The sequence below is a fragment of the Sardina pilchardus genome, chromosome 6 (genome assembly GCF_963854185.1).
Source record: "Sardina pilchardus chromosome 6, fSarPil1.1, whole genome shotgun sequence".
Classification (NCBI taxonomy): Eukaryota; Metazoa; Chordata; class Actinopteri; order Clupeiformes; family Clupeidae; genus Sardina; species Sardina pilchardus.
In genome coordinates this window covers 11,936,365-11,960,947 of record NC_084999.1, presented here as the reverse complement: position 1 = coordinate 11,960,947, position 24,583 = coordinate 11,936,365, and the positions used below count along the sequence as shown (strand labels likewise).

At 47.7% G+C, this 24,583-nt stretch overlaps 2 protein-coding genes, 1 long non-coding RNA gene and 3 other non-coding genes across 6 annotated transcripts; 4 read left to right on the top strand and 2 right to left on the bottom strand.

Annotated features, from left to right (window-relative positions):
- The first annotated feature begins 1,855 nt into the window (after positions 1-1,855).
- On the top strand, positions 1,856-2,046 carry LOC134083491 (U2 spliceosomal RNA). Its single transcript, XR_009939735.1, has one exon. It is a non-coding gene; the product is annotated as a U2 spliceosomal RNA (small nuclear RNA).
- A 1,734-nt stretch (positions 2,047-3,780) lies between these two features.
- LOC134083496 (U1 spliceosomal RNA) lies at positions 3,781-3,945 on the top strand. Its single transcript, XR_009939740.1, has one exon. It is a non-coding gene; the product is annotated as a U1 spliceosomal RNA (small nuclear RNA).
- A 3,644-nt stretch (positions 3,946-7,589) lies between these two features.
- LOC134082614 (uncharacterized) lies at positions 7,590-9,419 on the bottom strand. The gene is made up of 2 exons (XM_062538447.1): positions 8,617-9,419; positions 7,590-8,520 (listed from the first exon to the last, which is right to left on the bottom strand). Exon 2 carries the CDS (start codon positions 8,504-8,506, stop codon positions 7,847-7,849), a length of 660 nt encoding a protein of 219 aa, XP_062394431.1. The 5' UTR covers positions 8,507-8,520; positions 8,617-9,419; the 3' UTR covers positions 7,590-7,846.
- A 1,815-nt stretch (positions 9,420-11,234) lies between these two features.
- Positions 11,235-12,561, bottom strand: LOC134082044 (uncharacterized). The gene is made up of 2 exons (XM_062537678.1): positions 12,266-12,561; positions 11,235-12,119 (listed from the first exon to the last, which is right to left on the bottom strand). The coding sequence occupies exon 2, from the start codon at positions 11,857-11,859 to the stop codon at positions 11,350-11,352; it is 510 nt and encodes a 169-aa protein (XP_062393662.1). The 5' UTR covers positions 11,860-12,119; positions 12,266-12,561; the 3' UTR covers positions 11,235-11,349.
- Positions 12,562-13,065: 504 nt separating this feature from the next.
- Positions 13,066-18,833, top strand: LOC134082613 (uncharacterized). Its single transcript, XR_009939642.1, has 4 exons — positions 13,066-15,275; positions 15,372-15,542; positions 15,731-15,897; positions 15,995-18,833. It is a non-coding gene; the product is annotated as an uncharacterized LOC134082613 (long non-coding RNA).
- A 4,430-nt stretch (positions 18,834-23,263) lies between these two features.
- LOC134083489 (U2 spliceosomal RNA) lies at positions 23,264-23,454 on the top strand. The gene has a single exon (XR_009939733.1). It is a non-coding gene; the product is annotated as a U2 spliceosomal RNA (small nuclear RNA).
- Positions 23,455-24,583: the final 1,129 nt, after the last annotated feature.

Genomic DNA, 24,583 nt, shown 5'->3' with positions numbered 1-24,583 from the left:
AATACAAACTTCAGTGGTTGTTCCTAAAGTCAACTTAAAGGAACACTGTAAGTAACACCGTTTTTTCATATTAAACTACGTTATTCCCTTAACTAAGACGAGTTGATACATACCTCTCACGTTTCAATGCGTGCACTCACTGGCTCTGGCGCGCAGCGCAACTTTGATAGCACTTAGCTAGCCCAATGCATTCATTAGGATCCAAGCAGAGATGAAGTTAGAAGCGACCAAACACCTCCATGTTCTCCCTACTAAAATACAGTTACACGAGTAGTCACATGACCAAGTATGGTGAGACAAAATAAAACGTGGTGCATTTGTAAGCAGGTAAGAGGGATAACTATATATATGCTGCATGTATCGGGCATCAGTTTTTGGATATTTAACATGTGTCATACAATGGTTTCCACGCTGCATTTCGGTCGTTGTTTTTACCTTACCATAAACCGATGCATTCTTTGCCAGTTATGTATCCAACTACTGTCTGCAGCCTACTTCCAAAACTCCAAAGCTGCTGTCAGATTTTGTTCCGAGGACACAAGTTACCAAAACTCAATAACATGTTATGTGATGTACTAATCAATTCAATTCCCAACAATATCACAACAGCTAGTACTGGACTATCCAACTGGCCCGCTTGCTTGCGAGACATCGGCTGCACGGGCTGAAGTTTGATAGCCAAGCAAATTCGCTACTTGTGTAGCTGACTCACTAGGTGCAACACCCAACCAGGTCCGCGTGTAGATACTAATTACATTAGCAATAGCGGCAGGTTCAAACACACCTGGCTCCGCCGAAATTAGCGTATTAGAGTCTTTAGTGCAAGTAGCGAATTAAGGGAGTTTTCCGGGAGAAACAACAAAACGGGAGGGTGGCGGGAGATGACCTTAAAATACCGGAGAGTCCCATGGAAAACGGGAGTGTTGGCAGCTATGAGTTAGATATGGGTAGAGGCATCAGTCATTGGTCAAATATATGGACAAAATAAGAGAAGGTAGAAGAGTTGTAGCAGCAGTGCAAGGATAAGTTTGATAGGATGAAGGTATTTGGGTTGTGCATGTGGGCTAATGTAGCCAGTAAAGTAAACAGTGTCAACAGTACACAGTGTTGTGCAGAAATTCCATGTAAGGCCATGTAAGGTGTATAGGAGGGTGAGGTAGGGTGAGATAAGGAGGTGCAGATATACTATGCATAGAAGTCCAACTCTCCTTTTCCCCTCAGTGAGGAATTGTAGAGTTGTATGGCCCTGGGTACAAATGACTTCCTCATAATGCTTGTATCAACGCGAATATCCATGTATATCATGCTTGTTCAGTGGTTACTTTATGAAGCTAGTGAGTTAGGGGATTTAATTATCATGTTGGTCTATGTTCAGCATTTTTAGTTCTTGCAGATGGAAGTGCTGTATGACCAGTGCTGTATTTACATTTACATATCACATTTATCCACTAGGTGGCGGGATCCCCATCATTATACGTCGATTAAACGTAAATCTTGGAACCACAGTCTTTTCCTGCAACCGCCTATGATGTGATTAGTGTTGCAGGAGCTTTAATTCATAGAATCTATCGGTACAATTTCCCTTAAGTCGTATTCATATTATTTGTACATTTTTAATTCCGTGAACTCGTTTCTGATTGGTTGTGATTGCCTCGCCTAAGCCATTATTCAAAACAGTTGTTCTAAAGTCCGAAATATAAAGCGATTAAATTATTTTAAAACGTTAAGTGGGTAATGACAGGGGAATGCGCAAATATTCTGGCGTCTCGGTAAAAAATGTACCAGTTACTATGAACGCCGCAATCGTGAAAATTGGGACAGAGAATCCAGTCCCTCATTAGTGGTTGAAATCGGTATCGCTTCTCGGCCTTTTGGCTAAGATCAAGTGTAGTATCTGTTCTTATCAGTTTAATATCTGATACGTCCCCTACCCGGGGACCATATATTAAATTGATTTTTGGAACTGGGAGATGGAATAGGGGCTTGCTCCGTCCACTCCACGCATCGACCTGGTATTGCAGTACCTCCAGGAACGGTGCACTCCCCTTTACATGTGAAATACAAATTGATGAATGTTTGACATTTTCAAATGGCTCACATTTTGGATTACGCCATTTCTCTCATGTGTGTTAGTGCTGAGCCTCGTCTTATAATTGTTTGGTAGGTGTATTAACCGTCTTTGACTTCATATTGCTAGTGAATGTTGCATTGTTCAAGTAATGAACATTGCGATTTTGGTCAAGTTAAAACCAGCTGACGCATGGCAGACCATATTACTAACGAGAGAGTTGCGGGATGCTGTTTTTAAATAGATGGTTGTGGTTTCTGTTAAACCATGCAGTGGTACAACCCTCATGTATGTTTCAAATATTGGGGAATGTAAACGTTGAAGGAGTTGTAGGCTACACAGGAGTTTTTTGTAGCAAAAGCAAAGATCCCGCAAAGCTTTGAAGTAGTTGGTAAAATGTCTTTCAGCATACCGTAATATGTTCTCATCGTTGCTCACGTTGTAGACGGAACCTTTGAGCAAACGTGCTCTCTTTCCCCTCGCCGGACCTTTATACATGGTACACAGCTGCGCTGGTTACGTTCGGTTACGTTGTTATGAACTTTTGGAAAAAAGAAATGAGACTCCCAATGAGACAAATATTTATTTTCCTCATGCCGTTGACTACATATAATCAACAATACTTCGATGCCTGTCATATCGAATCGCAGCTGCTGATTGCTTGATGTATGCATGTTTTGATAACAGGCTATCTGCTGTGTGTAGAAGTATTATGAAAACACTGTGATAATAACAGAACTCCGACGATGCATTTGGCCTTATCATTTCGTTTGTAGTGACAGAAATGTCATGTTTTTAACTTTGGTCCATATTTAACGCATTGCAGCATTTTGCTTTTCATACTTTATAAACAGTTAAAGATATTGCTCGGACGTAGTAGGCTATGTTCGAGCAGTAGGCTATGTTCAACATCTTCAAGTTTCATGTGGGATACAAAGTGGGATTTTGGCATGACACAAACACAGGGGAGTTAATGGCAAGTACATTGAGTTGTATTGAGATCCCCATCAATACACGATGCAGCCTCACATCAGATACTATTAATAGGCAGAGCATGCACAAACAGATGTATGTTCTGCCATCATGATCACCATGTGTATCATGCATCACATATTTTATTGTCTGTTTTAAGATTCAGTCTCAAGCAATCTGTTTGGTACAGTTAACAACTGAAGTTATTTTTTATGAAAGTCCTAAGTTCATTTTGTGTACAATGTTGATTGAAGCATTCTACCCTTTCTCAGGTTGACATGTTAAGATTGCTGCTGAATAGAAACAATAGGCTAAGCAACTGCTAGCTAGACACAGCCATCAGTAGTGATCATAGTTTAGACAGAATGGTGGAATACACACACTGCTGCAGAACAAGATGGTGTACTGTTGGTGCCTTTTAGTTTTACAAATGAAGTTATATACCTACTTCTGGGCTATTGAAGACTCCGTGTCCCAACAGATCACATGGGTTGCTTTGTCTATAGCCTTCCCTACGTCATGGCTACTGGTGGGTCATGGTATAGCCAGAATAGCATTCATTGTCTGTTTTATGTCTTATTTCAAGCACCGCATGATTTTAGATTGTCAGTCACCAGGTATAAAGTTGTGCGTGAATGTGTTATTGTTTGGTGTGTTTTATTATAAGAACATCTATAGCATAACGTATATGTGAATTGTATGTCACCTAGTCTAGTACCCTCGCTTGCCAGTAGCAACTCATACTTACCTGGCAGGGGAGATACCATGATCAAGAAGGTGGTTCACCCAGGGCGAGGCTCAGCCATTGCACTCCGTGCTGTGCTGACCCCTGCGAATTCCTCAAATGTGGGAATCTCGACTGCATAATTTCTGGTAGTGGGGGACTGCGTTCGCGCTCTCCCCTGATTTGATGTTAAAAAATAGTGTGTCTGTAGTGGCCAACCCTTTTGGGTTCACTTGCTTAAGATGGGAATGGCATTAGAGTTTTATTGATAAGCATGCTGGTCTCTAAACATATTAGCTCCATTCCACAAGCATGAGGGGAAAAACCTAAGCATTATAGCAACTTTTTATGTACCATCATTGTGATCTAGAGATTCAGATTGTGCGAGATTTGACACCTACAGTTATAATAGTGCACAACTAGTAATGGAACGTAAACCTGGTTAACTTAATGACTGCAAAAAGGAAAATAATATAAATGAAATGCACACAAGAATTATATTAGTTGATAATTAGTAAATTAAATAATACAGTAAGATTAATATAAGATTAAATAAATATAAATATTAGATTATAGAAAATCTGAAAATGTATATGGAGCCCCCAAAAGACCATGGTGGGAATTCTTCTTAGAGGTTGGAGTTTATTTTTAGAGCCCCTATTACATTCCCTCGTAACACTTTTGACTTCGATCAACATTAATATCACGCTAACATATTGGACCTCTTCTCTCTCCTGAGAGTGGCCTTTTATTGTGGCCACCTGTGCAATAATCATGCTGTCTAATCAGCATCTTAATATGCCACACCTGAGGGATGGATGGATTATCTCAGAAAAGGTAAAGTTCTTACTAACACAGATAATAGACTCATGGTAAATGGGGGCAAAAACAAAAGCGTTGCATATATAATTTTGTTCAGTATTTAAGATTAAATAAGTATTAGATTAAATAAAATGTGAAAATGTATGTAAGCCCTCAAGGACTTTTTTGACTTCAATCAGTCAATCAATCAATTAATAATGTGAGTGCTACGCTGATGTTTCTGAACAGAAGCAATTTCTTCACTCGTGTGCAGCCTTAAGGAAATGGGTCCACAAAATTCTGTATCAACAGGAAGGGGTTTATTCCAGTTTTCCAATGTAGTAATCACAACAGCACATGAAAAAATGATTCTTATTTCTCAAATGTATTACGCTACGGTAAGAAAACGGTGTTACTCCATACTTGTAACACCCTCAACTGAAATAATAGTAGTTAACAAACAAAAACAAAGGTGTGTTCTAAGAATGTGGGTGTGTGCGAACCTTGTCTCTCTCCTCTTCTCCTGTCTTCTGAAGGCCCGTATCTCTGTCCTCTCAACCTCTCTTGCAGGATACTGTGCTGCCTGTTGATTTGCCTGTTGAATTGTCAAAGTTAAAATGGTAATTTTGAGTAACTAGTCCATTAGTGTTCTTTCATATTTAGTATATTTATGCATAGATATGCAATTTATGAGGTCAGTTGAAACGTAAGTTATCAGCCCTTCTCCGTAATTCTTCCTTTATGTAGCTTTAAGTCACTTTGTTTCACTTTGAGTTCTCTGTCTAGTGTTGTGTTTCCTTTGTTCTGTGTGTTCATGAGTTTAGATGGTCGATTGTTCATTGATAACCAACGCACACAGCATGCTAGTGCTCAGAGGACACGACACATTATGCCCAGCTAATCTGTTTTCTGTTGTTTGCTTGTTTTTGTTGTAGGTGGTGAAGAAACTGTCTGGGGAGGGCAAGGGCTCGGCCGCGTCAGCAACGAGCTCTCTCAGCTAGTCACCTTCCTGCTCACCTGCGAGGAGTCTGCTGAGAAGCTGGAGCCCACGTGCTGCGGAGTGATGGAGAGATTCCGCCTTGCCAACCAGCCCGTCCCCCAGATCCTCCACATCAACCGGGGCTGCTGCAGGGCCCAGGGTCCGACCACGATGGAGACGCTCTTCCAGCCTTGGGTGGACAATGGGATGGTGGTGTGGCCTTTGACTGCAGCTGACTCTCGATCGCTGTTCACCATCAGACGTGTAGCCCACATCGTCGTCCTCCAGAGATTCGACTAGCTTGTCGGTAGAAGCTTCCTCCTCCTCGTCCTCAGTCGTGTTCCAGCCAAAGATAGCGTGACCTCATACTCCACCTGAGGTCGGCTGGTATGGGGCCTCTCCACTGGCAACTCTGGTGCAGGGGTTTGAGTGGTGGTGTCATCATCACCCGCTATGCTCTGGTGGAGACAGAGGACATCCAACCCCTGGTCCGTGTTACAGGAGTGCGTGTGTCCCTGTATTTGTGTGCGAGTGCACCTCTCTCTCCCTCTCCCTCCCCTTTTCAGGTGACATCGAGTCCAGTTCCAGCAGGAAGCCTTCAGCGCACACTCTGACCTCCTGGCTCAGCGGAATGATGAAGAGGTGGTCCTGTACTTAAAGTCAGAACATGACAGAACAAGACAGAAAGGGCTTGACTGCCCGCTGGGCCCCACACAAGACACACAACACACACACTCAATGGTAGAGTACAAGTAAAATACAAAACTATTTACAGTATTACATACACAGTATGTACACTTCACTCAGAGGCCTGTGACTGACCCAAAAGACTGTCAACTGCCTTCTGAAAGTCCCCAAATGTCTCAAATGTCTGACCAGAAAAGTCCTTTGATGGGGAGGACTTTGAAGCTTCACAGAAGGTCTTCTTCCTGTACTTTCTGTGGCCTTGTGTAAGCTGGCCGCAGAGGGCACAGGCGTAGGCTTTCATCTGGCGTGGCGGTCCAGACCCTGCGCGCTCATCTTTTCTTCTTTTGTAGATCGTTGATCTAGATAGAGGCTGAGAGGACGACGTGGACGCCTGTGACAACGACGACGAGGCAGCAGCAGTTGCCGTGGGAGCCTGGGACCACGAGGACGAGGCAGCAGCAGTTGCCGTGGGAGCCTGAGACCACGAGGACGAGGCAGCAGTAGTTGCCGTGGGAGCCTGGGACCACAAGGACGAGGCAGCAGCAGTTGGCAACTCTGGTGCAGGGGTTTGAGTGGCGGTGTCATCATCACCCGCTATGCTCTGGTGGCGACGGAGGACATCCAACCCCTGGTCCGTGATGTTCTTCGCAGACAAGGCCTCTTGTCTGCGGATGAACTTGGACACACACTTGGTGTTCACTTTCAGGATCGGAATCCCCAGCTTGCTGAGCTCGGCGACATCCACAGTCACCCTCTGCTGCACCCGCTGGTACATCGAGGTGATCTGCTGTTTCTGTGGTGACCCTCGAGCCTTGCCGCCACAGCTGGGATGGAGCCAGAGCTGCTTGATGATGCAGTACATCAACCTGTTCTTCCTGGAATCCAGCAGATGTGCGGCGGAGTACCTCTTGCTGAATTTCAGCTTCTGTACCAACGCCGACTCTGCTGGATCGCCACTGGTGCGGCTGAAGAGGGCATTTCCCCAGCGAGCAGAGTAGAGGGAGTCAAACTGCTGGATGCTTCTGTCGTGGAGGTCCAGCTTGTTCCATGCAGCGATGACTCTCTGCCTGGTGGAGTTGGTGATGGCAAGCTTCCCCTCCTCCAAGGCAATGTCGACCAGGACACGGCTCAGCTCCTCCACATGCTCGTACCCCGGCAGATGGCTGGGCCCGCACACGTCCTCCACACAGGGGTCGAGCTCGGCAGCCACGGCCTGGTCGGTGAGGGAGATGTTCCTACTGAGCGGTGTAAGTGTGTCACCCTCACCGTCAGAGGTGTAGCCTGCATCGCCGTCCTCCTCCACCTCCTCCTCCTCCTCCTCCACCTCCACCTCCACCTCCTCCGCATCCACTGGGGATTCCTCCACCTCATCATCGCCTCATCACGGCGTGTCCAGCAGCAGGTTGGTCCGACCCCTCAAGACCTTTGTGCCGGCCATGCTTGGAGTGGGCACGTACTCCATGACTGGGTAGTCGGGTGGAGGGAGCATGCCAGGCTGGCGGGGAGCAGGAGGCAGCTGCGCACAAGACACAGAGGCGGTCTGCTGGCTGCCTGGTGGCGTGCAAGTTCACCAACCTTTTCTGCTGCCGGATGAAATCCCTAACGGTCTTGGTGTTTATCTTTGGCAGAGGGATACCAGCTTTTCAGTAGGTGTTGTACTCACAAAGGCAGGAGGATTGACCGAAGCAGTTTCGCTGCTGGTCAACGTGATGCGGGGCTCCACATCAGGATGGTCCTCCCCCTCGCTCTCGTACGCCTCGTCAACGTCTGGGTCAGCCTCCCCAGGCTGAACAACCTCCTCGGGCCCAGGACCGTCGTGGATGATGCCCTCCAGAGAGAAGGCCTCCCCTGTGCTCTGAGCAAAGAGGTACTCAAGCCCGAGCAGCTCCTCAGACGGCATGTCAGCCGGGGCCCTGAAGTTTCGCTCCACCGGCTCGCCAAAGAGCTGCTGGCAGCGGGCGTTCAGGCGGTGGATCAGCGGCGCCGAGTAGACACGGTGGTGCCGGCCTCCTCCCCCAAAGACAGAGCTGCGGTCGGAGTTCCACCGGGCGATACCGCTGATCAAATAGACCTGGTAAGGCCTCGCTGCACAGTGGGGACCTGGAATCATGTGGGGCAACGACTTGTGAAAGCCCTCCAGGCTGTTGCTCCCACGCAGGCTCTTGTAATAGGGCAGGTCCACGCCATTGATAGTGGTGGTGTGGGCGACGCGGTACATGACCATGCCTGGGGGGTCCTGGATACATTCCAGGTGTCGCTGCTGGGCCGCCCACATCTCATCGATGGCAGCTGTAAACACACAAACACACACAAACATGCATGTTGAGCTGTAGTGTTGTGCGCACCTGTGTGTGTGTGTGTGTGTGTGTGTGTGTGTGTGTGTACCAGGGGACTTGAAGAGGCTGACGCCGCTCTCATCGAGCCGATGAGGAGGTGGACCAGACGGAACGTCTCCTGGGCCCCGAGGGTGACACGCCGGACATGATGCTTCAGCTGGTCCCGAGAGATGTAACGGCGGACCACGTCCTCGTCAGTCACCACCTCCATGGTCGCCGGGTCTCTGGCTAAGACAGCCGTGATGAGGAGCTGGAGGTCCTCCCTGTTGTAGGCCAGCACCGCCCCGCCCCGCCCCGCCCAGCGCAGACTTGAAGGCCGCGTACTTGGAGTGGGCCTCTGTCCGCAGAGCGGCGTTAAAACGGTGGAGCCAGTGGAAGATGTCGAGCCTCACCACCATGCCCTCGTCCACCCAAGGTTGGAACAGCGTCTCCACCGCCGTCAGACCCTGTACCTTGCAGCAGCCCTTGTCGATGTAGAGGATCTGGGGCACGGGCTGATGTGCAGCTGAGTACCTCTAGCTGAATTTCAGCTTCTGTACCAACCCCGACTCCGTCAGAGGTGTAGCCTGCATCAACCTCCTCCTCCTCCTCCACCTCCTCTGCATCCACTGGGGATTCCTCCACCTCATCATCGCCTTCGTCCTCTGCCTCCTGGAGCGTCTCACGGGCCTGACAGAAAGGGCTTGACTGCCCGCTGGGCCCCACACAACACACACAACACACACACTTAATGGTAGAGTACAAGTAAAATACAAAACTATTTACAGTATTACATACACAGTATGTACACTTCACTCAGAGGCCTGTGACTGACCCAAAAGACTGTCAACTGCCTTCTGAAAGTCCCCAAATGTCTCAAATGTCTGACCAGAAAAGTCCTTTGATGGGGAGGACTTTGAAGCTTCACAGAAGGTCTTCTTCCTGTACTTTCTGTGGCCTTGTGTAAGCTGGCCGCAGAGGGCACAGGCGTAGGCTTTCATCTGGCGTGGCGGTCCAGACCCTGCACACTCATCTTTTCTTCTTTTGTAGATCGTTGATCTAGATAGAGGCTGAGAGGACGACGTGGACGCCTGTGACGACGAGGCAGCAGCAGATGCCGTGGGAGCCTGTGACAACGAGGACGAGGCAGCAGCAGTTGCCGTGGGAGCCTGGGACCACGAGGACGAGGCAGCAGCAGTTGCCGTGGGAGCCTGTGACAACGAGGACGAGGCAGCAGCAGTTGCCGTGGGAGCCTGGGACCACGGCAAACCAAACAGGTACTCCAGTCCTATCCGCTCATCACCAGCCGGAACAGGAGGCCTGTAGTTCACCTCCTCCACCTCCCCAAACAGCTCCTGACACCGCTGGTTCAGGCGGTGGACAAGAGGAGACCGGTACACCATGTGCCTCCTTCCTTTTTGCCCTCTGACACTCGCCGACTCCCTGTCAGAGTTCCAGCGAGCGATGCCGGCGAGGAGGTACACCTGGAAGGGTACGGCAGCACAGTGAGGGCCCGGGATCATGCGGGGCAAGAAGGAGCGAAAGCCCTCCAGGCTGTTACTCCCCCTCACGGTGGTGTAGTGTGGGAGCCTCACACCGTTGCGGATGACGTACCTCTTCACGGTGTACATGTTCCGCCCCGGTGGATCCTGGATGCACTCCAGGTGCTTCTGCTGGTTGGCCCGCACATGATCCCCTGCTGCGGCGTCTTTGAAAAGATGGACCTGATTTTCGTCCATCCCAGCGCCGCCCTTGAGGATGTCGATGGCACTCTGGATGCGCGCAAACGTCTCCTGGGCCCCAACAGTGATCCTCCTGACGTAGTGGCTCAGGTCGCGCTTGGTGACATGCGTCTCCATGAGCTCACCGTCGGTCAGGGAAGGCATACCTGGTCGCGTGCCCGGCACGAATCGCGTGCAGAAGAAGTGCCATGTCGTCCTTGTTGTACGCAAAGACCGCAGCAGACAGCGCCGACTCGAAGACGGCGTACTTGGGGTGGTGGTCGGTCCTGAGGGCGGCGTCAAAGCGGTGGATCCAGTGGAACACATCCAGACGAACGAGCATCCCTGTCTCTGCCCATCCGCTGGACAGCTGCTCCACTGAGGTAACGCCCAGGACACGACAGCAGCCACGGTCCACATACAGGAGTTCAGGCGGTGCCTCTCCTGCCCTCGTTCCTCGCCATGAGCCCCTCAGCCATCGGCCTCATTTTATCCAACGACTCCTTGCAGGTTAGGACCGAGATGAGGATCTGCCCCCTGCTCGTTGGCCACGTTCGTGCACCACTCAGCAGTGCCTTTGCCGTCACCAGACAACTCCTGCACCTGCCTCCACACCTTTGTCATCGTGTTCCCCTCGGTGCGGTCCCTCAGGAGGTGGAGAACACAAGAACTATATATACTGTACTATTTACAATGGGCCCTGAGAAAGTGCATGAACAGTGCAGAGAACAAAAGGTGCAAGTCAAAGGCACAGAACAACAAAGAACGTACAATAGTAACACAACACAAGAACTATGTACACTATTTACAAAGGGCCGGCCATTCACTCCTCCAGTCCGTCCACCACAGAGACAAAGTGCTCATAGTTTTTGAAAGCTCTGTTTTCCAGTCCCTTGGAGGGAGAACGGTTGATCGCAGGGCAGAATGTCTTTTTTTTTTTTACTTTTTGTGTCCCTGGATTGTTTGCCTGCATACCTTGCAGGTCGGGAGATGCTGCACCCTCGTCAGTTTCACGCCCAGCTCGGTGGGGTGGTCTGCCACAAGCGTCCGCTTGTAGTGCGTGGATCGGGACCATGACGATCCTACCTGTCCAGAGGGCGGCGGCTGCTGAACAGCTGGCCTGATGGAAACAGGCAGAGTCTGACCAGCAGGTTGGTCCGACCCCTCAAGACCTTTGTGCCGGCCGTGCTTGGAGTGGGCACGTACTCCATGACTGGGTAGTCGGGTGGAGGGAGCACGTCAGGCTGGCGGGGAGCAGGAGGCAGCTGCGCACAAGACACAGAGGCGGTCTTAGAGGTGACTGCTGGCTGCCTGGTGGCGTGCAAGTTCACCAACCTTTCCTGCTGCCGGATGAAATCCCTGACGGTCTTGGTGTTTAACTTTGGCAGAGGGATACCAGCTTTGCAGAGGACCGGGTCCTCCACCAAGACCCAGTGCTGGATCCTCTCATAGGCCTTGAGGATGCTCACCTTTTCAGGGCTGGAGTGAGGGGCCTGAGGCGAACGCAGCCACAGCAGCTTGACCAGCACATACATCAGCCTGTTGTGCTGCGGGCTGATGTCCTGCTGAGCTGGCGCGTACCTCTTGGCCATCTTGACCCGCTGGACCACGGCGGCGTCAGCCAGGTCGTCCCTCTTTGTGCGGCAGTAGAGGGTGTTGCCCCAGTGGGTCCGGTACAGCTGGTGGTACCGCTGTGGCTGCTTGTCGTGCTCCTCAACAGCGTTCCATGCGTCCAGGACCCGGTTGCGCTGAGCAGTGGTGAGGAGCAGCTTCTGGTCAGTCAAGCCGACCTCTACAAGAGCAGCACAAGCTGTTGGAACCCAGGCAGAGGGTTGTCAGTGCAGACGTCCTCCTGTAAGACACACACAGTAGGTGTTGGTGTGGTCCTCAGAGTCCTTGGCAGCTTTCCGGCAGGCGTTGCAGGCCAGAACCTCCGTCAGCATGGAGTACCAGCCCCCGACGTCACAGATCTGACGGACGGTTCTTGAATACCCACACCTGTAGAGAACTGCGTTGCTCTTGTCCCTCGCAGGACACTCAAGCCTGGGGCAGCGAAGACCGTACCGCCACACCCCCACCGGTCTCCAAAAAAACACGCGGCTCTTGAAGATTCCCCGCTCCTCATCCTCCTTCAGCCACTGCTGATCCGGTGTGGGCAGACCGTGGATAGCAGACTCATCTGAAAGTACAGAAAACAAACAAATAAAGTGAAACCCACTTGGCACACACTAAAAATAAAGAATCATTTTCTGTCGTGCTTTTGTCAGTTTCAAGCATTATCTCAAGAGAGTACAGCCTCTCCTTCAGCCGGCAGGCCTTGAACGCTGGAGGGACAGTGGCAGTGGTGGAGACAGCTGCGGGGGCCTTGAAGGCTGGATGGACCGAGGCAGTGGTGGACACAGCTGCAGGGGCTGCGGAGATGGAGGCGGACGATGCAACAGAGGCCTTTGGGGCACTGGAAGAGGCAGCCGTATCCTGTTGATGTTTCTGTAATATACAGTTGAATTTTTCAAGTCAAGTTTTGAAGTTTATATTGATCATGCATGGTCCTTTTTGTTTTACTACAAACAGGGCCTAACTTACCTCCTTGTCAAGGATATACTGTCTGAACCTCTTCAAGGACTTTGCGCTGATGTCCTCCTCCTTCATGGCCAGCCACTGCTTCACGGACGTGTGTGCCTCCAGGGCCATCCGCCGCTCATGATCACTGCCAGGTTAGGGGTCGGCGTGCAGGCGTTTGTGCAGACTATACCACTGCCATATCTCCTGGAAGGTAAAGGACCTAAAGCGTCCCTGTCCGTAGATCGCCCGGTCTACGTTTACCTCCAGGTGGCAGGAAATGGCAGGGAACAGCTGCACATACTTCACGAGATGGTCTTTGACCCACTGGTCATTAACGGGACCCCTCTCAGGATGGCGGCACTCCGTGCTATGGCGATCAAGGACACTAAAGCATTGAATAACAGTGTTATTTTGTGGAATACACAGCCATAGACACTGTAATACTAATTACTGTGGCATACTTACTATTTAATGTACCCCACATCATTTTCAGCCAGCCATCTGAAACTCTTCCCTTTGTACTTCCCAAAGGTCAGCATCAGCTGGTCCAGGCACTGCACCTCGGTGGGGTCTGGAGTGACCATCCGGCATCTCCTTTTAGCTAAAGACAACGTAAGCACAAATGGTTCTAGTGCCCTGCTTTTAATTACCATGGCTGGATGTAAACACATCTATGACTCCCAACTACAGTATTACCTTCTTCCCAAGCTGTTTTGGGGTCTCTTAACCCATCGTCACCTTGTACCGGATGGGGCTGCCTAACAGCTTTGGCCTCCTTAGATGCCCTTAGGAGGCATTGTTGCCTATCTTGAGGCACTGTTTTGTCCAAAATGGACAGGACAGGCATCAGAGGGTCCATTTTTTTGGGCTGTGAAGACGAGCAGTAAACTCAGAGTGCTTCATGTGGTGGCCGGTCCTGAGGGTGGCGTTGAAGCAGTGGATCCAGTGGAACACATCCAGACGAACGAGCATCCCTGCCTCTGCCCATCCGCTGAACAGCTGCTCCTCTGAGGAAACGCCCAGGACACGACAGCAGCCACGGTCCACGTACAACAGTTCAGGCGGTGCCTCTCCTGCCCTCTCATACCTCGCCATGAGCCCCTCAGCCATCGGCCTCATCTTGTCCAAAGACTCCTCGCAGGTTAGGACCGAGATGAGGATCTGCCCCCTGCACGTTGGCCACGTTCGTGCACCACTCAGCAGTGCCTTTGCCGTCACCAGACAACTCCTGCACCTGCCTCCACACCTTTGTCATCGTGCTCCCCTCGGTGCGGTCCCTCAGGAGGCGGATCACCGCCTTGTCCACACCACGCCTGAAATCACAACACATTGGCAGTCAATCTCAGATATGTTATTGTACAGTCAATAAAGAATTCAAATCACTGTGGAATTATGCTCACTGTAACGGGTGGAAATACGGCTCTGTGCGCTGGGGTGAGTTGACGCAAGACGCCCTCCTCCCACTACAGGAACCGGCCGATGGCGTGGTCCTCGGAGTCCTTGGCAGCTTTCCGGCAGGCTTTGCAAGCCAGAACCTCCGTGAGCATGGAGTACCAGCCCCCGACGTCACAGATCTGACAGACGGTCTTCGAATACCCACAACTGTAGAGGAACGCGCTGTTCTTGTCCCTCGCAGGACACTCAGGCCTGTGGCAGCAAAGACCGTACCGCTACACACCCACCGGTCTCCAAAAACGCACGCGGCTCTTGAAAAAGCCGTCCGCCGAGGGCACTCACCCCCCTACCACGCCAGGGGTCTCGGATGGGTAAAACCACATTCGGTCATCTTTGAGGACTCTCCTCCACCGCGTTCTCCCATATTTGTCTACGTAAGACATGGGCTTTTGGAAGAGTCCCCGCTCCTCATCCTCCTTCAGCCACTGCTGATCCTGTGTGGGCAGACCGTAGCTAGCAGACTCCCACATCCTGTGCCATCCCTCATACTTCATCTGAAATTACAGAAAAAAAACAGGGCCTAACTTACCTCCTTGGGCCTGTTCTACGAAGGAAGTTCAACCTACCCAGATGTAACCCAGGGTTACTTTGCTAAACCGGGGTTGACAAAACCAGACGTGAGGATCTGCCCCTGCTCACTGGCCAGGTCGGTGCACCATTCTGCAGTGCCTTTCCCATCCCCAGACAATTTCGTTCAGATCTGAGAACAGATTAACATTGACAAAACATTAAGAGGCTTGAGTGCCCAGCAAGTGGCAGTAAGACCGCATTATCTGTACCGTTGTGGATACTCCCACACAGTCAGACAGATCTGCGGAATGTCTGGCTGGTTCTCCATGCTGACGGAGTTGCTGGCCTGTAATGCATGGAGGAAAGCGGCTAAAGAGTCACAAGAACACCCCATTGGCCGTTTCCTGTCATGGGAGGCATGCATAATGGACCAGCTCATCCCAGCTCACAGGGCTGTGTTCCCTGCTGTACTTATCTTACGGTGAGTGAGTCTGCATCATTTCACAGCCATTTGAATTCTAAATCATTGCAATACATGAAGATTCGAGGTTATTGAATGACTGTGCTCTAATTTCAGGCGTGGTGTGGACAAGGAGGTGATGCGGCTGCTGAGGGTCCGTACTGAGGGCAACACAATGTCCAAGGTGTGGAGACAGGTGCTGGAGAGCCATTGCGAGGAGTTACCTGCAGAGGAAGGACCTCTATACCACCCTCCTCAGCCAGTGCAATGAACCTGGAAAGATCACGAGTAAGTCAGATTTTGTTTTTCATTCAGTGTTCAGGCGAAGACTACAGTAGTGAGACAGGGCAGACAGACATAACAGAAAGCCTTCATTGTAACAGATGACATAAGCTCTAATGCTACTGTCCTTTCTGAAAATGAGTTTTTCCATCACTAATGAGGTCTGTATCTGTGTATATTTTCTCTGCTTACAGGGAATTTGAGTGTGTCCTTTCAACCTCCTCCACCAAGGGCAGAGCCACCATCAGCAAAACTGCTACGGAAGGCCTCAATGATTGCAGAGGCAGACAATATAGAGGATTATCGCACCCAGATCATGTCGACATTTGGAAAAGTCCTGAAGTATGACTCCACCAAAAAGGTAAATCAACAACAACACCACCACCTTGCTAAAACACAAAAGCCAACAGTGTACCAAAAAAATATCTAATTTTTTGTCAATGTTAATCTGTTCTCAGATCGGCAAGAAATTGTCTGGGGATGGGAAAGGCACTGCAGAATGGTGCACCAACATGGCCAGTGAGCAGGGGCAGATCCTCATGTCCCTGGAGAAGCTACGTCCAATGGCTGAAGGCCACCAGAGCGGGAGAGGCGCCTCCCGAACTGATGTATTTGGCCAGCCTGGGAAATTGGGTTTGATTTGGTTTTCCACCATTTCAGTGGATCCTCTTGTGTAGTTGCAGGCATGGAAGAGTACCTGGACATTTCTAGGGTCAGCATCTGTTCAGACGTGTAGTCCTGTTCTCTATCCTCTTGCTGTTTTCTCATTGTCTTTTTGAGGAGACCAGAAATTCCCTTCGATGCAGAGCTGGCTTGAGCGATGTCTTGAGGTTCTCCAGCAGTTGAACTGGTGCCAGCTTCCTCCACACTCTCTACCTCTCTGTTAAGAAGATGGAGTACGTCCACGTTTTCGACAAAACTCGAAATCGAGGGTCAAGGGCGCATGTCATAATGACCACATCATCTATATTTGGATCTGAGTAACGGGACAGAAGATCTTGCTTGATGGCACTCTTCATACTGCCCACTAGATTGCTGTCCCCATCCTCCATGGCCAGGATATTCTCTGTGAGATGTAAGAGTACTGGTTTGAGGGCAGAGACAGAGATGCAAGTCTCTGAAGACATTGAGTCAGTGAAGGCTCTTAGTGGCTTGAGGACTTTGGCTGTGTCTTCAAGGGTTGAGAGAAATGCCCCTTTGAGCACAAGGTGCCTGGTTTTCCGGTCTGCCATGAGTGTCGCAGCCACTGCAGCATGTTGTTCCACAAACCTGAAAGCACACAATGTAATTGGTTATGTTTATTATACAGCTCTTGCAAGTAGAACGCTCTCTTGACTTGAATGGGCTTTAGCAAAGGTCTATGGTCACTTGTTTTCGTTTCAGTTTTGAATGCAGCTTTCATGTTTGCAGCGTTGCCTGTTGTCACGTTCACCACTGCATTCTTGCTGATTACCCGCTCCTCCAACAGATCGTTAAATGTCTTTTTGATGTTCTCACTGGTGTGGTCGAGGGGGAGTGATGCAGTTTCAAGGCAGGCTGATTTCAGCTCTCATCCATTTGTTGAAAAATCAGTTGTTAAGCTCATAGGTGGCCTGTCACACTCGTCCTAAGATCAAAATGTTCCCCTTCTTGCAACAAGCTCATGACCCCAGCCTTGTTCTTTAGGCAGAGCTTTGGAATCGCTTTCTCTAAAAAAAAAACTTTCTCAGAGGAATTTTATATTTTGGAGCCAGCGCTTTAACAAACGCATAAAATCCTGGCCTCTACACCATTCTAAAAGGCATCATATCTTTAGCAATAAAATAGGTTTAGGCCTAAACTATGGTAACTCTAGATTTTAAATAGGGTTTTAATAGACCATTCCGATCTGTCAATCAAGCCTAGCGGAATATCAGGTTGTCTGATAACACCCACATGTAATTTGTAGGGCTAACATACCACCAGAGAGGGTTAGAGCGGAGCGCAACCACAAGATACTTATGTCAGCAATGGAGTGATTTGGTTACACACCTCTTATCACAGCCGTGATCTTTAAGACTGCAAAAGCCTTCTTTCTCCCCCCTTGTCCCAGCCAGTTGAATTGTTGGGCAAACTGGTCCTCCGTAATGTGGCGCAGCACCTTCCTCACCACATCCCCGGGGTTGCAACCTCCCAGGGTTGCAAGGTATGCAGCCTACAGATAAGAACAGAATGGATACTAGTGTTTCAGAAAGAATAACTTGGTTTGTGGTTTATACTGTACAGTAATTTCCCGCATATAAGCCGAATTGTGCCGCATAGGGTCCCGCATATAAGCCGCAGGACAGTGTTTCATGCAAGTTAAAAAGAACAAAACCATATTAACACCATATTAACTGGCCCCCTGTATTAACCTCATAGCTGAGGAAATTTTGCAAAATCAATGTATAAGCCGCGGCCAATTGTCGGGAAATTACGGTAGTTAGAATAAGGTGGAAAATGAACAGTGTTAGCCATTTCACTAATGAAGGATCTTTGATACCACCGTACTAATGTAACATGGTTTCACATGATGGAGTTTTTAAGTAAAAATGTCTTGCAGCTGCTGTTACATTGTATTACTGTGCCAGCCACCCAAAAGTTTAACGGCAGTGCTATTGCTAACGAACAATAATCAGTCTGTGCTACTGTTCTGTTCATCATGATGACACTTCCACAAATCCTTCATTCAGTCACTCTTTCATCTTCTACTACGCTAACGGCCTTACCAGATATGTTTGTGAGGTACTTACTGTAGGCTATAGCACTGAACTTATGACATCATCTTATGCTAAACCTATACGTTATCTGCTTACCCTCTCCATGGTAACACAATGATTTGGGTGATAGTTTGAAAAATTGTTGAAACATGTATTCACATACATATTGATAATCTGAAAAAACATACTATGTGTGATTAAATATAATGAATGATTAATGAAATGTATTCCTCTACATTGATGAATGAAAACTGTATTGAGTAATGAAACTAACTCCATACTGTAATTAAGGATACAAGGTTATGTAAAATCATATTCTTTGTAACCATGTACTCTTATATTTGATAGATCCTTTGAACAATGTGTTCTTTTGTTTTCCTATGTACCAGCAATCTTTTTATGCTATTGTGTATCAGCAATGTTTTGATATGTTTAGCAATATTTTGGTCTGTGTAAAACACCTGATTTACCAGGGGAGATGAAAGTTTCACTAGGCCCAAAATGTAACCCGCAAGTTCTGTTTTGTTATTGAGAACAGAAGTTATGTTCTGTTTAAAAATATTCCCCCTCTTACACATGTCTCACTTACGGTGGCCGAGAAGGGCCAAACGCGCTCAGTTAGAGAAAGTAGTTTCAAATACAAAACGATGCAAATTAACAAAAGAAACGTGGTACAAATGGAAAAAAAACGCACTGCAAGAAACAAAAGCAAATGCATCTTCATGAAATGCGCGGCAGATAGAGAAACTATGCAAAAAACAAAACGATGCATCTTCATGAAATACGCTACAGATAGAGAAACGATGCAGAATGCCAAACGCGCTGCAAACAGCTCCTACAACGGAAGTGCTCCAAAACTCCAGAGGGCGCTCTCACCGTGACAGCGCCATGGAGAGGTAGGCACACAGGAGGATGATGAGAGAGATAGAAGAACGTTGTTAAACAAAGATAAGACCATAAATAAACAAATTAAAAAGTCACATTACCTTGCTACGCTGTAACTGCAACTACTTCTTGCGATCTGTTAACAGTTTTTGATTGCGACGTTCTTCTATCTTTCTCGTCATCCTCCTGTGTACCTGCCTCTCCATGGCGCTGTCACGGTGAGAGCGCCCTCTGGAGTTTTGGAGCACTTCCGTTGTAGGAGCTGTTTGCAGCGCGTTTGGCATTCTGCATCGTTTCTCTATCTGTAGCGTATTTCATGAAGATGCATCGTTTTGTTTTTTGCATAGTTTCTCTATCTGCCGCGCATTTCATGAAGATGCATTTGCTTTTGTTTCTTGCAGTGCGTTTTTTTTCCATTTGTACCACGTTTCTTTTGTTAATTTGCATCGTTTTGTATTTGAAACTACTTTCTCTAACTGAGCGCGTTTGGCCCTTCTCGGCCACCGTACTCACTGGACAAAAAAAAAGCCAGGGCTAAGTATTGCAGTTTCAACCATGTGAAAATATGTGGCAAAGTGCATCTTAGAGACCCTATTTGCGTAAACTCCTGTATATAAGGAGGTCCTGGACATAATTCATCAGAGTCTGGTGCAAACCTTTTTTTGTTGTATCCTCTCTCTTTGCAAAGATAATACAATTGTGTTGTCATTTGGAATTCACTGGTTCTTGTTTTCATTTGCATACAAACATACAAAATTATCTATCAGTGATGAATTCTTAGGTGAGAAGCCATATTGCTACTTGCGACACTAGTAAGTTAGCAGCCGTACCGGAGCGAGCAGCGAGCTATTCGCTCAGTCCTCCAAGCCATCTATGACCGTTGACAAAGTGAACAAAGTTCCTGTAAACTCTGTTGCCAAGACCCTTGGAGGGTGACGGGTTGAACCCTGAAGAGTTTTACACCAACCTGGGTGGGTTGGTCTCCCGCCAGCTCTGGCTCGGCTCTGGCTTGGGGAAGGGGCAGCACGGGGGCAGATATGGGGACCGGCAGGATGGACACTGGCCAGCACATGAGTCGGTTGTCCTGCGGGCTGATGCCCTGCTGGGTCGGCGCGCTCCTCCTGGCCACCTTCACCCGCTGGATCAGGGCAGGGTCGCGAAGGTCATCCCTCTTGGTCCTACAGTAGAGCGTGTTGCCCCAGTGGGTTCTGCACAGCTGGTGGTGGTACCACTGCGGCTGTTTGTCGTGCTCCTCCACCCCATTCCAGGCATCGAGTGACGTGCTGGGCGGCGGTGGGCTGTAGTTTCTGGTCAGCGCTCCCAAGCTGCACCAGTGTAGCGCAGAAGACCTCCAGCTCCTGGAACCCAGGGAGGGGATTGGCACTGCAGCCATCCTGCAAAACAGCGAGAGGGAGAGAGAGAGAAACTTCAGATGTATGCTATGTTCTTTCTAAAATAAATGTCTAATATGAATGTCTTATATATATATTTATATGTCTATAAATGTTCATATGAAGATGTTTTTGTGGTTCAGCAGCATGCTAGAGACGGATACTCACAAAGGCTGGCGGGTGGACGGTGGCCGTCTCGTTGCTGGTCAGCCTAGCCGAAAAGCAGCTGGCACCAAGTGTTGAGGCGGTCCATGAGTGGCACCGAGTAGACTCTGGACCCCTGCCCCAAAACACAACCGCCATCCCACCGTGCGATGCCCCTGATCCAGTGGACCTGGTAGGGCCACGCAGCACAGCAGACACCTGCAGGTGCATCACAACAACAGAGGTGCATTCAAATTGGCAAACATAGGCGAACGTTTGCAAACAGTTTTCCTTAAGCCTTGAGTTTTCGGCGAATGTTTGTGAACAATTGCAAATAGCCTTAGGAGGTAGTTCTTCCGAACATACTGTAGAACTGGACTTGAGTGTGACGAAGGTAACAATGCAATTGCCGTTAGAATGGAATGTTGGCACCAAAACATTCGAATTGAACTGTTCAAAGAGAACACGTTCAACATGAACGTTCGCCACTTTTTGCCAAATTTGAATGCGCCTCAGGTATGGTATGAGAGAGAGAGAGAGAGAGAGAGAGAGAGAGTTTTTGTAAGGAGTTGTGTGTTTTGTTTTTGAGTGCAAGTTTTTGTTGTGTTGATGAGCGTTGATGTAAGGAGTTGTGCGTGTTGTTTTTGAGTGCAAGTATTTGTTGTGTTGATGAGCATTGATGTAAGGAGTTGTGCGTGTTGTTTTTGAGTGCAAGTTTTTGTTGTGTTGATGAGCGTTGATGTAAGGAGGTGTGCGTGTTGTTTTTGAGTGCAAGTATTTGTTGTGTTGATGAGCGTTGATGTAAGGAGGTGTGCGTGTTGTTTTTGAGTGCAAGAAAGTATTTGTTGTGTTTTCTAGGTCACCTGGAGTCATGTGGGCGAACTTCTCCAAGCTGTTTCTTCCACGCAAGCACTTACAATATGGGATCTCCACACCTTTGATGGTGGTTATGCGATCCAGCCGATACATATTCATGCCTGGTGGGTCCTGGAAGCATTCCAGGTGTCACTGCTGGCTGGCCCACATCTCACTGATGGTAGCTGTAAGCACAAAACACACACACATGTATGTAGTGACTTGGGCATTTGGCACATAATTGACTTTGAGCTTTATCCACCCAAAGCTGAAAGAGCATCTCCACCTCCGTCGGACTCTGGGCTCTGTAGTCCCGACATCATTGATGTGACTTGGACTCGACTTGCCCTTTGTCTTTCCTTGGGACTTGCCAAACAGTGACTTGGTCCCACCTCTGCAGGTCAGAATCGTAAGTCATGAACTTCTGTCAGGCCCCTGCAGTTTGATTGGTAGTCTATATTGGCCACCACAAATGTAAACAGTTTGGCTCTCTGATACTAGTGATTCAACCTCATACAAGGTTTGTGATGTGTTGCTCAAAAACTTGCTGTTTTATGCCGAGACCGTCACGGTGTCCGTGGGACCGACATCAATGCCTCTCGCTTACGGTCCCTTTCTTTAAAATGTGCTGGGATCTAATGATTAAGTTTGAGATTGTTCTTTATTTCTGTAAAATTTGGGGAAAATAAGTCTTTGATATGTACATTAACTTAACATAGTGCTTAAACAATTGTTTAAGACAATGCATTGTAATTATGATATGTCCTCACTATCTGCACTGTGCTTGTAGTACGTGCAATCTTGTGTTTGAATGCAGTTCTAGTTCTGTAAATAGGAAATCGATAATTTGCTCAGAGCAGCATGGATGGTAAGGATTTAATTTTATTGGCTGTTGAGGTTAAATGCCAGCTTTCCCACCCTAGAACTGCAGACCACCACTTATTAAAAACCAACAATGTACCTGTGCTTTATCACAGAAATGCATTTTTTTGCAGTGGCTAATATAGGCTACTCATGTTGCACTATACTCATGTTGCACATGTTGTTTCTGTAAGGATATACAGCACCTCATCCTATGTATTTTGTCATGTAGGCCTGGTAAGAATCCAAACACTTTCTAAACGTTGAGTTTTGGGTAAACATAGACAGGATTCCTGAATCTGCCTTATCATACTTATTCAGAGGTGAATTTCTCAAGCTAGTGCGTTTACGCTGTTTAATTCGAGCTTTGGTATATGATTTCAGGAGTTCTTGACATGCAGTATGACAGTCTGAAATCTGACCAATGCTGTATTTACATTGCCATACCACTTTTATCCACTAGGTGGAAGTATGCCCGTATTTATTCGACGATTCAAATTGGACCTATTTTTTGTAAGACGATTTACGTAAACTTAGATCCACAGCCATTTGTTGCACCCACTATGCGATGAGCGGCTGTGATTCATAGACTCTCCATAAACGTTCCCTTAAATTATATTCATATTCATTTTTCCATATACTCGCTTCTGATTGGCTGAATGCCTGCCTCAACCAACCCTGTATTAAAAGCATTTGCTCAAAAGCCCGAATTATAAAGTGAGAGAGTGACTTTTAAACGTGTATTAGGCATTGACATGGAAAAACGTGACCATTGTGGTGTTCCGGTAAAAAAATATGTACCAGTTACTATGAACGCCGCAATCGTGAAAATTGGGCCGGAGAATGTAGTCCCTCATTAGTGGTTGACATCGGTATCGCTTCTCGGCCTTTTGGCTAAGATCAAGTGTAGTATCTGTTCTTATCAGTTTAATATCTGATACGTCCCCTACCCGGGGACCATATATTAAATTGATTTTTGGAACTGGGAGATGGAATAGGGGCTTGCTCCGTCCACTCCACGCATCGACCTGGTATTGCAGTACCTCCAGGAACGGTGCACCCCCCTCTACTTGTTGAATGGAAGTTCATTGATAGTTAAATATGTGAAGTGCTTTTTTACCATGTGAATCATCAGTTCTTTCGTATTCGTTAGTGCGAATCCTTGTCTTCTAAATACAAGTTTTATTTGATAGGTAGCTTGGACTTTGGCTTTATTTACCAACTCTGACCTGGAGTTGCTAGTGAAAGGATTTGTTCAAGTAATGAACCTCGCAAGGCTGGCTCTTGCGATTTTGGTAAAGTTAAAACCAGGCGAAGTGTGGCAGACCTACGTATTGCTTAAATGTTACCCGACAGAGTTGTGGGATGTTTGTAGCGAGAATACAAAAACATACTGCTATACGTTTTAAATGGCTAAAATCTTCTATCATCAAAATGAAAATGTAGACGGAACATACAAACATCCTTGATGTTCTCGCCGGAGCTTTTTCAGAGGTACACAGTCGCACAGGCGCTGGACGTACTGGACAACTAACTTATAAGGGCAGACGCAGAAATATCAAATTGCGGCATATTTCCTCACGCCGGTGACGGCAAATAATCAACATTACCTCAATGCTTGTCAATAACACGATTCCCAGCTGTTTGTATGATACAGTATCTAACGTTGTGTAGTAGGCTATGCTAATAAATAACACGCGATAACCGAACTCCGATGATGCCTTTGCCGATGCATTTTCATTGTACTTACAGGAATTATATTTACCGTTGTTCCATATACGCTTATTGTCGAACGTATTGCAGCATTTTCTTTCCTATTATGAAATGTATAACATATTTGCCTACTATTATTGATCTTTGCACGTGACGTTAACTTGTGGGTGCCTGGCAAGGACGTCATCCAGCAGCGAAACACTAAACTAAACTAAACTTACTTCACCACATGACCAAATGTCACTCACTTTTTCATTTTCGTAATATGCGTGTTGTCAATGGAAGTATGTTTTCATTAATATATGGTCAAACTGGTGCATCTCAAAAAGGTGGAGTTCATTGACTTTGTGTAATGAATCTAGACTAGAGTAGGCTATATTAAACCTTTTTTGTTTTAATCTTGATCATTATGGCTCATAATTAATGGAAATTAAAAAGCCAATATTTCCAAATACTGTCTACATTCTAGAGCCCAATGCCG